Raw genomic sequence first — 13,773 nt, 5'->3', positions numbered from 1 at the left:
AACAACTTTTATTGTTCCATCTACGTGTTGGTGGCGCTATTGATCTGATTTACGTTGTTTGACTTAGGCTCCGACTCGTACTTAATGTTCAATAGCTGCTTAACTATGTTTACATTGAATTCGGTTCAGAGGCCCGACCACCTTCACGCACATGGGAGATGCGTGAGCTCGTTTCGGGGCAGCAGCGAAATTCCACCTTAAATCCCTCTTGTGGTGAAACTTTTCCTCCTAACTTGGCCGGTCCACCTTAAGCGCACAAGCAAACGCAGGCAGACGTACAGCGAGGTTTCCGCTTCTCGGGCTCGGACCGCGGCTCACGAAAAACACCGTGTAACGTACAAGGTTGACGCACCAAGGTATAAGAGAAAAGCAGCCGAACCGACCGAGCGGAACATGTCTGAACCCAAGTACCGAGAGTGGATTCTGGATACCATCGACTCGCTCCGGTCGAGAAAAGCCAGACCGGACTTGGAGAGGATTTGTCGGATGGTCCGGAGACGACACGGGTCCGAGCCCGACCGAACCTGCGCAGAACTGGAGAAACTGATCCAGGAGCAAACCGTGTTGAAAGTTAACTACAAGGGCTCCATTTCGTACCGAAACGCCGCTAAGGTCCAGAGGAGAAGCAGGAAAAAAGACGATGTGACGTTAGCGGCGGCGGCGACGAGAAGGAGCGCAGTGGAAGAAGCCACGCATTCGGACTTGAGCAACGGGGGGGACAGCGCTCTTGGTCCCGCTGACCAAGACGAGGAGGCGGAAGACCTGGAGGTACGTGGTTACTGATGCTGGCGGGGAGCTCGAGCTCTCGGCTGCCCGCCTCATTGTCACAGTCAGCTCGGTATATCAAACTAACAGGTGGGAAAGAGAAGCTACATGGCGTGTGTGTGCTTTCTGTGTGAATGTATCTCGGTGTGGACGCGGGGAGTGGTGAGGGGAGTGATTTGCAAGTGCACTCCAAACTGCCGCAGACGAGACGGGGAGCGGCGGTGAGACCTCGCCGGAGCGCTGCCGAGGCGGAGGGAGAAAAACAGCCGCGTCCGACACTGCGTGCAGTCGCGGCGTTTGATATTTCACATGCTAGCGGGGGGGAAACAACTGAAACGGAGGGCGCCGACCGCCCGGCGGGACACGGGAAAAGTTCCGTCGTCCCGTCCGTCTGCAACAACGTGAGCCTCCATTATCGGCAGAAAGCGCTTTTCAAGCCCAAAACTCGGCGTTGAGCGGAGGGGGTAGGGGGGTGGGGGTATGTGAAGCTAGCACGGGACGGCGATAGCGAAACCGGAAGCGACACTGTTGTGCTTTTCAAAATACACTAACCGACGCCCCTCCGCATGAGTCACCCATCCACCCTCATCGCTCGTGGTTTTATTTCGAAAAGTCACAACCCGGAAATGTAATTTTATTCTCGGTTAATTTGTAGATGTGGGAGTGGATGAAGGGGGGAAAAAGTATGTGAAACACCGCGGATGTGCGAGCCCGATGGGGGAAGCTGGGACATCCTTGGTCCGGCTCTTTTTAAGTGAAGAACAACCGCAGCCGTAGCAAAGACACAGAATCTACCTGCCGCCGCCGCTGACATGTCCACATATACCTGACGACATATCACCCCCCCCCCACCCCCCCTCTCCACTTTAACATCCGCCAATCAGTATTTTTCCTCCCGTATCACCGCTACCATCTCCGCTTATCACCGCCAAAGTACATTTTACACACGTGTCACATTTCCACGGGCGTAAATCGCATCTATTGTTTCGTGTGATGGACGCGGCGACCGACGCAATGCATAAAGTCGGAGCCCTGCATCCGTTCTCGGACACGCTGCCCGGTCATGTCTAACGCTCGATGGTGGCTGTTGTTTTCTGGCCTTTCCCGGCCTGTAAAACAATGGCACCAGCTTATTTGCAGCCATTTGTTGTGTGTGTGCGTGTGTGTGATGATATGGCTCCCTTCATTGTGAACTAATGAAAGATTCAGGAGCCGGACAAGTGAAGTAAGCAGCCGCCGCAAACTGTTCGTCGAAGCGCCATAGCTGCTGATGCGCCTGTCCGACTTGGGTTAGGCGGCGATCACGTTCACTTTGTTCTACCAGACGCGTGTGTGTGCGTGTCGATACTAAAATGAACGCGCTCGACTGGGTTTTCGCGTCGTCGTCCAGGTTTGACGGGGGGATTAAAGGCGAGGACGTGTCCGGTAACGGGCGCATGTGCATCACTCTGTTCTCGTGTCGCTTTGAAACCGTTGACCCGGTGCCAAGTCAAAGTGGGCCGAGTGGCGGAGGCGGCCGAGACTCGCCGGGATCCGATCAGAGCGATCGGCCCGTAGATAAGCAGCGGGGTTTGTGACTGTGTGTGTGTGCTGCTTCCGCGGCTCGGCCCCGGGAAGCGCTCCGCTCCGTTCCGTTACAGACCGGAGACACAATGGCGAGTTGCTCACCGCGGCTCCACAAACTCCATGCGCACTTTAGAGGGAATTTGAGGAGAAAACAAACAACGCCACTCCGCTCCCCCTGAATGTGTGTGTGTGTTGAGAAGATGATCAATCACTAAGGCCTGCGGACGAGCCGAGCTGTCGGTGTGCGAACGCGGATCGAACTCGTTCACTCGGTCCGGCTGCAGTTTTAGGATTCGGCGGCGCCGCGTCTCGCTGTGAAAGTTGTGTGTGTGTGTGTGTGTGTGTGTGTGCGCGCGTGCGTGCGTGCGTGCGTGCGCGCGCGCGCGCGCGTGCGGTCCGATGGCTTACGGCCACCGAGCGGCTCTGTGCTCGGCGGGGCGGGCGGAGTTGCGCTCTCGCTCTCTCTCGTCTCACTCGGCTGGCTGCTGGTTCCTCGGACACGCAGTCGCACATCAGCCATCGACAAGACTCCCCCCCCCCTCTCACAGACACACACACCCTCCAGCGAAACGAAAACGAGCGTTTGTGTTGCAATTAATTCCAACACATCGTTTGTTGTTCCCGTGTTACTCAAACGCTCGTGTGTCTCGCTCTCTCCCGCCGTATGTGAACGCCGCACCGCCCGGCCGGGACGGAGGCGTCGAAGAGGCGTTCAGGGGCAAATCATTTACCAGCACAGCGGTCAAATTGCGACATCTGTACGAGCGTGTTTCCACGTGACGCGCTCAGCCTGTAATTAGTCCTCATACATGACAACAACCCCCTATAACCCAGCAGGCATTCCTCCTTTAAGGCCCAACGGTTTTCAACAACATCCAAGTTTCATACGCCCACAAATAAAGCTGCAGACTGACACATGAGACATGGAATGATCCTTGTTTGCTTTTTTTTCTTATAATGAACCAGCTTTCTGTGATGGCTGACTCGCTATCATAGGTTACCAGTGTTTGTTGTTATTTGGTGGGAAACTCATGTCGGTCCTCTTCCAGGCTGACACCTCCATGACCATGGACACAGACAGTAACGCAGATGAGGAGGGGGCCGAGGAGAGCCGGGACGGGCAGGAAGAGTCATCTCTTGGCACGCACACACTGGCTGTCGTCACCGCCGCCACCACCGCCGTGCAGCGAGGCCCCGTACGAGCTGTCTCGGCCCCCTGCTCTCCCTCGGGGTCCCGCCTCGGCCTCGTCCCGGGCCACGGCCCCGGTCTGGACAGCGTCTCCAGTCAGAGGACCGGGGAAAGACCCAGCTCCTTGCCCCCCTCCAGCCCCAGGGCCGCCGCGCACAATGACTGGGCTTATGATGCCGCCGTCGGCTCAGCCGCGCACCAGAACCCAGGAATGCAGAGAGACAAAGGTACACACACTCTAATACACACACCCTTCATATAGTCCAGTGGAGCACACGGTGTTGTTTCAGCATTTGAGCTTTGTCCTGATGAAATGGGGATGGAAGCTTCGTGCCATTTAGATGATTAATTGCATGGAAGTGGACACGCTCAGCTTACTGTCTTCTACAGAGTTGCAGGAAATAAGTTTGAATGTCTAATCAATGTCATCCTCTGGTTTGTTTGTTTGCGGATTACATCATTTGGCTTCCATTCTTTTACCAGGAGCCGTGAAGCCGGCGGTCCCGTCTGTGACCGCCAGCCCGAGTGCTTTGAAGAACAACGTGAAGAAAGAGAGCGGATTGAAAGCAGAGGACAGCGGCCTCTCACCGGACCAGCTGGTGCCGGACTTTGGAGCGCGCCTGGTAAGTGGCCTGCATCCTCCCGTGACCAACCTGTCTGTCGCCGGCTTCTGTCTTCCCCTCTGCTTCCCGCATCCTCATGGCGCTTTTCTCTGTCTTCTTGTCTCGTCGGGCCGACAGGAGGAGATCAGGAGCGTTTGTGACGGAGGACCGCAGTCTCTGCCTCTACAAGCCGACCACAGTGAGTAACAGTTCACATTTAGTTTGAAAAGCTGCTGTGTCAATACCGTGATGCTGACCTTGTTGTTGTCTGGCTTAATTGAAATGAACGGACAGATTGATCACAAGTGGACGTGGGTGCGTGCTAGTATCAGATAGAGACAGATGGTTTCCATGCGTCTCCTGGCTGTTGTTGCCCTCAAGCCGTGCGTCACTGCCTTCAGGGCCCTGCTGGGATGTTTGGAATGCCTCTCTACCTTCAAACTGGTTGTGCTCACTCCGATTGCCTCGGGTTGAAAATATTCCGTCCTGTAACGTCTTCAGACAGACGGCATCATGTCTTGTTAAACGTCGATGTCCGAAGCGTCATGATTGGCAACTCGGCGGACCTTGAATTTGTTTCTCCACTCAATGGCCACAAAGTAAACATGCAACCACAGGAGTGTAAAGCGCTACTGGCGTGCAGCAGCAGAGCCTCACAGAGGTGATGATGTCGTCTGCAGAGGCTTTCTGAAGGGTTTACACGTGTTGGTGTGTAGAAAACCTTTAAGTCAGAAAGTTTACATGGTTCTGATTGATGTGTGAATGTCGTGATCGGTAATCAACCCAGTTGGGTTTTTGTTTGGTTTTCACTCATTGTAATGCTGCGTTTAGAGCTGTCGGGTGCCCGTTTATATTACTTTAACTTAAAGTCTATAATGCAAATGAGCCAGCCCTCGTTAAGCTCGCTCATAAGGTTTGTTTACATCAGTTTGGAACCCAAACATGATCCTTCTAACTAACTTTTAACTGGTAAAGTAATACACAAACACACACATTGAGCCACGACAGTAAGACCTCAGGAAAACAATCTGCCGCTGTTTGTTCAACATTGATTATTGAATTTCGATGGTTTAAAGTTTCATATTGAAAATGTCTCAAAGTGGATGGATGGAGTCTTAGTGGGGCTGCAGGAATATTCAATGATGAGGCAGATAACTGAGTTGTTTCCTTTCTTAAAGTCCGAATAAAGACAAAGATTTAATGATGTGTTCATGTCCGTGTTGGTCACAGGTTCTCCATTGAAGAAGATGGACATGTCCCCTTTCACCGCAGCCGAGGACATTTTGGTGAACGGTGATAAGAGCAATGAAGTGTGAGTCTCCTGTTGTCTATGACCTGCTCCTCCTCCTCCTCTCCGCACGCTACAGTAACACGTTTTCCATCCGCAACACTCGCTCATTCCCTCTGTTCCTCTTCCAGCTCCGTGAAAAGGGAGAAGATGAGCCAGAACCTGTTGCAGTGGTCCGTGGCGGACGTGGCCAGCTACTTCTCTGCTGCAGGCTTCCCAGAGCAGGCGGTGGCCTTCAGAACACAGGTCAGTTGCACCGCCTCAAACTTGCCACAGGGAGCGCTACATGTGCACCTCTGACCTACTGTTCTGCTCTCAGGGGGGCCTTGTGTGTAGAGCGAGTCTGCGGTCTCCTTGTTTACTAACGTGGCGCCATCGTTTACTCGTCCCCCCCAAACAGGAAATCGACGGGAAGTCCCTCCTCCTCATGCAGCGCAGCGACGTGTTAACCGGCATGTCCATCCGGCTGGGCCCCGCCCTCAAGATCTACGAGCGTCACATCAAGGTGCTGCAGAGGACCCACTTCCTGGAGTACGAGGACCTCTGAGGGGGTGGGGCTTAGGACTCACAGGACAGACAGAGAGACAGACAGACAGAAGGACGGCGCTGCATTGACCGGACGTGCATGCAGCGACCTCTGCGTCCTGACGTCACACCTTTGCACACATGAAAAAGGCACGCGGGGGGCAAAACAGTTTCACTGTGAGATGAACCTGCAGACTGACATCATCCTACCTCTCATTGTGCTCTAAGACAAATGCTTCTCATCTCACCCATGGTCGGCCACATGCTGGCATTGTCAAGGCAACAGACTTCTTCTTCTTCTTCTTCTTCTTCTATGGTTTATGAGTTTGTTTTAAAGCGGAGCAGCCGGAAGACTCGGGAGAAAGAGGACTCGGCTTTGCACCAAGTAGACCAACTGACCGGAGCCGCAGAGACTGACGGCGCCGTCACAGGTGAGGCGACTCCTTGCGTCTCTGAAAATACGAAACATCGCCTCCTGTGGCCCTCTGCGGTACTGCACCTTCTGTTTGTTTGTTCAGAGTTACACAGCAAGTCGATTCAAGTGTTGGGTGAGTTTAAAACATTTTTTTCGATTAAATCCTTAATCGGATGGGATAAATATTTTATAACACACACCGACATTCCTCTGGTTTTATAGTAGCAGATAGGCAGCATGCACGTGTTTTGAATGGTGCCCTGACAGATGATTACGTCACTCACAGCTCTTCTATGAAGTTAACAGAAAGAGGAACGAGCAGCACAATGTTCGACCCCCATCCAAGGTCTCGATCTAATGGCGTCTCGGTGTTAACGAGGCGTCTGTCGCGTCAGCAGAAAGTCGACCCACTTCCGCCGCCGCCGTTGTAACACGGAATCAACATCAGCAACGTCACACGATCAGAGCAAGAGTAATAGATAGATAATCAAAATCACCGAACCCGCCCGCGCATAGAGGAATCGATCCCACCCCCAAATGTATCCGTGTGTTCACGTTCAAGAGTCAATCGTGTTTGATTGCTGACTTTCTCATCACAGCTGCTGATATTGGCTCGAATCCTCTTTAGTGTCTTTGTAACGCTGCGATCGAACTTCTACTTCCACCCGCTGGGAAGGAAACGTGGGTTTGTTTGTCCGTCTTAGTCGGAAATACGGTTCGATTTAACATTGGTGAATTTGATCGATGAGACGAGTTAAAAAAAAATAAAAATAGAAATGAGCCTGTTGAAATTCACTCTCATTCGTTAAGCAACACAAAGTAATAACTTTGGAAATGTTCTTGTGATAATCAGTGTGTTACTCTTAGAGCTCATGCAGCTGCTCGGTTCCTATTTTAAGAGCAGAGATCAAATGCAATATTTTATGTTGTTACCAATTAATAATCTGTTGAGTTTGTGTGTTTTGTGTTGGTTTATGCGCCATCCATCTGAAATGTAACATTCCATACGATGTACTCCACATTGCCAGTGTATCATATTTTATGTGACTGATTCCAGAGTTGAAATTAAAGCTCTTGTCTCTCTATTCACGCATGTGTTTGTTTATTAGTCAGCTTCAGTGGGTCAGTGTCTCAAATCCAGCAGAGGGCTCGTGATCGCCCCCTGCAGACTCGAGTCAATACTGCAAACATACATGAACTACCACAGATGAAATTCCTCTTGGACACAGATTCAAGGTGAGAACAGAGGGACACTTTACTCGGTGAAGATGAAAAAGCATTTAACAGATTGAAAATATGTCAGACGGGTTTTTAGCCATGATGCCTAATGCAAAAAAAAGAAAGGTTTTGCCTCAGCCAAGGCGGAAAACATATGAGCGTACAATGTCTAACCCGGAAGGAAGTAACAGTGCTTTGAGATCATAAAGTACACTTGGATGGGAAAGCTGCGATTACTGCATGAGACCACAGAGTCTGCTGGCAGCTCCAGGCTGCACGCTAATTTGATCTGCAGATTAGAGAGCCGCTTCTCTGGTTTCATCTTCGTCAAAAAGTTGTTTATGTTCACTGATTGGGCTGCCAGACACGATGGGGAATAATGTGAAATCTTAAACTGGACGACAACTCTCCAACTCTCCGTCCTGTTGCTCTGCGCGATCAAGTACGACATTAAATTAAGACTTTGCTGCGTTCAACTCTGAAGGCCTCCTTCAGCAGTAACAGTCGAACATGACCAAGATCCTCATGTACTATAACTCCAGCACATGCATCCTGATTGCCAAGCTGCCTTAAAGGACTACAACGGTGAGGATGAGGGGTGGGCAGGGCAGAGGGGTGGGGGGGGGCTGTCTACAGGACGAAGGGCAGTATGGATGAACGCAGCGTCGGGTAATTTCTGAATTCCTTCAAGTAGCTGCGGTGTTTGCCTTTGGCCCATACAGCCATCTGGATGAAGCCCACGATGGTGAAGAAGGCCACAGGCACACACTGGGTCATCACTGTGAAGCCGACCCAGGACCCCACCTGTGAACACACATGTTCCACACACCCACACACGTGATTGAGATTTATGAGGCCCATTAGAAGAAAGGACAAGTAAGTGAGACGGTGCCAGCTGTAACCAGTAGATGGCAGCAATAGGCAAAGTGCAGGAGACTGAGTTTGACAGCAAAGCAAAACTGACAATCCAGTGAAACATAATCTTAGAGAGAAAGTCCCCCCTCCCCACCATGACATATTTGTTTTTCTGCACACTTTTATTACAAGTTTGACTTATTTGTGTACTCGTATTGATCTGTGAGTGAGCATGTGAGTGAGCATGTATTGCTTACCTCATATGTGTAGTTTGGACAGGAAACCAGGAAAAAAATCCACGTGAATGGATTTTTAGTTGGATATGGAATCTTCCTGACCTTTGAACCTGTGATCATGGATACACAGCAATTAGACTGTATCTTCCTGAATTCATATTAAAGTGCAACGCTGTAAAATAAAAAAAAGCTCACCTTGGGCTTTGAGATTCCGCAGTGTAACATGGATGGAGAAATTCCCGACTTGACAGAACTGTGGGGACACAATCATCCAAATTTGACTGTCTGCTTAGAAAATGAATTTACGGAACCAATCTTCCCATTTAAGCTCTATGGAATCTGCTTTCCTCCACTCAGACCGACAAACCCCCTGAGTCAGACTCACCAGGAAGACGTAAAGTGCTGGATTCACCTGCTGCTGCCCATAATCTGTTGACGTGTGTCACAGAGAGATGGATTAAGGTGACACCAAGAGTCAATGTAGACGGATGAGTGGAGGTGAGATTTACAGGGAGGGTCAGCACTTACAGGGAGTGGTGTAGAGAGGGTGGTTAATGTAGTAAGCCATCCAAGCGGCAGAGCACCAGTAATAGCCACAGTTCTGGAATAGAAGGTGAGGCTACATGGAGTCAGACTGAACAGATAGAGTTCCACACAGACTCGGTCCAGATTCTGAGAATAACAACAGGTCGGTCCGTCACGGTACAAAATAGGTACAAATCTCCCATTCAAAGGGTACCAGGCTCACACACCTTAAATATGTTTCGGAGAGGCATGGTCCCGTGGGAGATACGATGGACAAACAGCGTCTCCAGAATCCTCTTGATGTAGTGGAAGGAGTGACACATGCAAGCCAGGCTGCAGCAGGACACACACACACACACACACACACACACAAACACACAAACACACAAACACACACACACACACTTACATGTTTATCTTTGATTAATACATCACACGTCACAGTCGTCTGCACTTGGCCGTGACTCAGTGTCAACATGCCTCGGCACAGTTTGCTATATTAAAAGGTCAAAGCCTGGGATTGTGTAATGAACCACAGCAACATCAGTGCAGATCCCTGAAAACACGACACTCACTGTACCACCCAGTGTTTGCTGCTGGTGAAGTCATATTTGGGAGCGTAGATGAATGGGAGGCGGAAGTAGAACATTAAGTAGATAAGCAGCGGACCCACACACTCTGTCAGGAACACCTGGAAGCAAACACAAAATAGAGGAAAGAGGAGAGGCTTTGATACAGCAGAAGAATACTTTACACATACACAACCTGCTAGGCACCAGTTACATTGCAGAATAAGATTGAACCGAACATAATATAAATCTGTGAGGCGTCTTAACCTTGTTTCAGGTTGGTTACACAACAGGTTTTTCACACTTTACAAAGGAAAAGAGCTTAAAAATGTACTATGAAAACTGTATTGTTTCAATCCGAAGTAGTGTAAAAAAAACAAAAGTAATGTGATGACACTAATAAAACCCTGACAGGCTCTTACTTTTTACAACACAGTCCATTTTAATGCTTCTATCTGTTTACAGATACAGTACTTAGGTGAATGCAGGACTTTTCTTTGCAGTATGGAAACTTTCCCTTGAGCAAATACTTTGAGAACTTCTTTCAGTGCTGGACTTGTCCTGAGCCAGTCTAAACCTGCTGCCAGAGGGAGCAAATGAACTCCCACTCCACCGGCTCTGTATTACACTCATGTCATGTCAAGTCCAAGCCTCAGACGGTCCGTGCATGTCTCCAGATCCCTGACAACCATTCAGTGTAACAATGATGATATTCACCATGCGCCAAGAGCAAATGAGACAGCGTGTAATACCAGCTTTCTGTGAATTACAAGAACAAGCGCGGCGGCGCAGCTGACGTGAAGCAGATCTCTGAATCAGCACCTGGAGCAGAGCCCTGACCCCCGCGGCTACTGCTGATCTCTGTGCCACGCCGCTGTTTTACGCTCCAGCACCCACACTGGTATCATGCTGAAGGCTGGCAGAGCGGGGTTTTGGAAGGGGGTTGGTTTGCGGTGGTGGGTAAGGACATTGAACGCGGCGGCTGAGCGAGTAACGAGCCGCTGCCAGTGTAAGGCGAGTGAGAGGTCAGGGGGATAAACACCTTTGGGGAAAATGGGGCCATGAGATTATATGTCCTCATACAGAGGACAGGCTAGCAGGAGATGAGAGATAAATGGCGGCAGTAGAGCACCTCTATCTGTCACTGTGAGCTGATATTTATATTCAAAACAACTTACTGGGTTACTGTGGGTGAGGGAGTATGTGTGGATCCATACCCGCGGCTTTGGTTTGGTTGTAGTTTGACATTACTGCTGGTGATTTGCCAAAGGGAAAGCTTGCACTCTGCATATATCAGCTGCATGCAGCATGAGGTCAAATCAAAACCCGCAAGACAAACAAGCAAACACAGACGCAGACACAACGACGTGATTGACAATGTGGGGTCTCAAATTTTGCACTGGGAGTGTTGTCAAAATATCCCCTGTGCAGAACGGCATGACTGTACAACAATAACACAACCTTGGCACACATATAAAGGCGATGAAATGTTTGCCGTGATGGATCACCTGCCTCTCAAACAACTTTGCACAGCTCTACCAGTGAGCTTTCATGTCAAGCTGACACCAATGGAAAGACACTGTGGATTATAGGAAATCAATCTAAAACTGCCACAGTAATGCAACATTTCTTGGCTAAAACCTACAACTACAGATATGATACTCTACTATGCGTGTGTGTGTATGTGTGTCACATGAATGCAAGGGTGCGCATTTACACTTACGTTTCCCCATGTGACCTGAGCCCCGAGGTCGCTGAAGTAGAAGCTGGCTGTGGTGCCCACCGGGAGCGTCTGGAGAACATCCTCATCTCGGAGACACTTGCCCTCTGAGGAAACAAACCACAACCGTCATCCAAGACACAACCAGACACCACACACACTTCATCTCCCATTTATATCACAACACAACCACCATCATTCAAATGAATAGCAAGGATGCAGAATATAGTGTTCATAGAATACACAAGCAGGCGTACTTGGATCCAAACGCAAAGATTGTCTGGCTGGATACCAGTTTGGATCTGCCAAAAGAGAAGAGGAGGGGAGGGTGGAGATGCAGCATGACATGACAAAGAAATCCAAGAATATCACAATTTTGTCTCTATTTCGTAAACGTACTCACTTGATTTGTGAAACAATGCCTTAATATCCAAAATAGTGGCAGTTGGTTCTACCTACGATCAGAATGTACAGACAGAACCTTCACGCTGGGCAGTAGTACAGAGTGCAGAGAGCATTAGCATGGAGACATGTTGACATTTATCACTGAAGCTCAAATACACAGACAGAACTCAGCAGGTGTCTTTTCACCTCCTAACTGCAAACCAACTCGAGGTAATCCAAAGGATATGACAGAGCTCTGAGAACCTAATATCTGTGAATGCAATGCATCGTGTAGTAAGTGTGCTAAACATCATGTCTCCTCTAAAATCATTACTGTCAGCATGAAGGGTGCAAGCAATCAGAAACCGTCCTCCAGCACGCAGACACTCACCTTGTCCAACAGAAGGAGTTTCTCCTTTGTCTTTGAGTCCAAGATCTCCACCTCAAAGTAAACTATCCTTTTAGCTTTCTTGGCTGGCTTCGGCTTCGGCCTCTGCCCAGACTTTTTCTCAGAGTCTGCACCATTTACATTCTTAGCCTCTAAGGCGAGGACGTCCATGACACTGTTTGATCCCCGACCTCAGTAGCCTAAGATATAACTATGTCCAGAAATGCTCCACTGGTGTGGGGTGCACCTCAAACAATCACCCTCAGCAGAACTGTTAGTCCAATCTGCTGCGTCTTCCTCCCAGTCTTTTGGGTTCTGAATAGCTTTCAGGAGAAGAGTAGCATACAAATGAGACCATAAACACTTTTGGCAAGACTGAGTGTGCATGAAAGCTGAGCAATCTTGTCTTCAAACCGGTCTGGAGTAGAGAATGAGAGGTCAACCTGCTCCTCACCTGAATAGCTGCCGCCTCATGGTCAAGAGCCCCCCTTCATGCTGCAAAACGCACTGAAGACGAAACTGGAGAGCCCTAAGACATAATCCACAGCACGCCATTTGCAAGGCTAAATATAAGTTGCCTGATTTGCTCTGGACCAGCTTGGTAACCTTGGGAAGCGACGTACAAGCCTACCCGTTGACAGATGCCAGTGTGCTCTCAGTAGACCTATAAGACGCATCTCCAGCGTGTACTGCTGCTCACTTGGTTACACACTAAAGCGCGATCACAGGAGGACATTCAGCCACATGTCAACATGTTGCCTTCCCCCACACCACCTGTGTTGCGGGTATTCTGGTCCCCTTCTGACCCCCAAAACTAAGACAAATGCGTTTCAGCACTTGTGTGTCTCTGAACAGAAATCATGACCCAGTTACAGCTTGAATTAGATTTATGGTGAGAGGAAACTGATGAAAATGATGATCAAGAATGCTTTTCATTGCAAACAGTCAGGTCATCATCACGCTGAGCCAACTGCATATATATCTATATTTTCTGCTCTATTTATAACCAGTAGCGACAGCCCAGCAGCCAGCAAGCTGTGGTGTCATTGTTTGCATTCCGATAATTCCGAGTCTTGGATGGGAGAGAATTCCTCCAGCAAAAACTGAAACTTTTCTGTAAATTGATCTGAATATGCAACTCCAGGTCATTCCAGTCTCCTCCTTGATCATATTCCTGAACATTTGCCAACTTGTTTCAAACTGTCAATGACTAATTTTCTGTTAATTCAATCATTAATCAGTTGTTTCAGAAGCGGACGGAATGAAGGATATAGGAATATGAAGTTATCTAGAGGAGATTTTCTGAAGAAACTTTTTATTTAAATGGAATTCCCTGTGGACAATCAAAAGAAACAATAGAGAGAGAAACAACAGACAACAATAGCTGACATCTGATGAGACATTAACATAGACAAGAAGTAGAAAGGTGACATAGGTTAACAAGTCAAAGAAGAGCACATGTTGAGACTGGATAGATAGGCGGTCCGTAATAGAGTTGCTGGGGTCACAACTGGCTATTTATTGATAA

The 13,773-nt window shown here is 49.2% G+C and overlaps 2 protein-coding genes across 2 annotated transcripts; one reads left to right on the top strand and one right to left on the bottom strand.

Annotated features, from left to right (window-relative positions):
* Positions 1-263: 263 nt before the first annotated feature.
* On the top strand, positions 264-7,433 carry samd1a (sterile alpha motif domain containing 1a). Its single transcript, XM_076144324.1, has 7 exons — positions 264-768; positions 3,381-3,747; positions 4,004-4,143; positions 4,261-4,321; positions 5,353-5,434; positions 5,542-5,656; positions 5,811-7,433. Exons 1-7 carry the CDS (start codon positions 394-396, stop codon positions 5,955-5,957), a joined length of 1,287 nt encoding a protein of 428 aa, XP_076000439.1. The 5' UTR covers positions 264-393; the 3' UTR covers positions 5,958-7,433.
* A 765-nt stretch (positions 7,434-8,198) lies between these two features.
* On the bottom strand, positions 8,199-12,416 carry tecra (trans-2,3-enoyl-CoA reductase a). The gene is made up of 11 exons (XM_076144276.1): positions 12,249-12,416; positions 11,877-11,928; positions 11,731-11,775; positions 11,477-11,580; positions 9,760-9,875; positions 9,412-9,517; positions 9,188-9,260; positions 9,045-9,088; positions 8,855-8,912; positions 8,681-8,769; positions 8,199-8,372 (listed from the first exon to the last, which is right to left on the bottom strand). Exons 1-11 carry the CDS (start codon positions 12,414-12,416, stop codon positions 8,199-8,201), a joined length of 1,029 nt encoding a protein of 342 aa, XP_076000391.1.
* Positions 12,417-13,773: the final 1,357 nt, after the last annotated feature.

Source organism: Genypterus blacodes, unplaced genomic scaffold (genome assembly GCF_046128005.1).
Source record: "Genypterus blacodes isolate CSIRO-AG114 ecotype Tasmania unplaced genomic scaffold, CSIRO-AGI_Gbla_v1 ptg000028l_1, whole genome shotgun sequence".
Taxonomy (NCBI): Eukaryota; Metazoa; Chordata; class Actinopteri; order Ophidiiformes; family Ophidiidae; genus Genypterus; species Genypterus blacodes.
Note: the sequence above shows the minus strand (reverse complement) of the source record. Positions and strands in the feature narration are given on the sequence as shown.

Excerpts from the sequence above, each read along its gene's own strand:
- samd1a (XM_076144324.1), top strand. The coding sequence starts at position 394 with ATGTCTGAACCCAAGTACCGAGAGTGGATTCTGGATACCATCGACTCG. Across the intron at positions 769-3,380 it reads AGGAGGCGGAAGACCTGGAG|GCTGACACCTCCATGACCAT; the intron begins GTACGTGGTTAC and ends GTCCTCTTCCAG. Across the intron at positions 4,144-4,260 it reads CGGACTTTGGAGCGCGCCTG|GAGGAGATCAGGAGCGTTTG; the intron begins GTAAGTGGCCTG and ends TCGGGCCGACAG.
- tecra (XM_076144276.1), bottom strand. The coding sequence starts at position 12,416 with ATGGACGTCCTCGCCTTAGAGGCTAAGAATGTAAATGGTGCAGACTCT. Across the intron at positions 9,518-9,759 it reads AGCAAACACTGGGTGGTACA|CCTGGCTTGCATGTGTCACT; the intron begins GTGAGTGTCGTG and ends GTCCTGCTGCAG. Across the intron at positions 8,770-8,854 it reads GCGGAATCTCAAAGCCCAAG|GTTCAAAGGTCAGGAAGATT; the intron begins GTGAGCTTTTTT and ends CCATGATCACAG.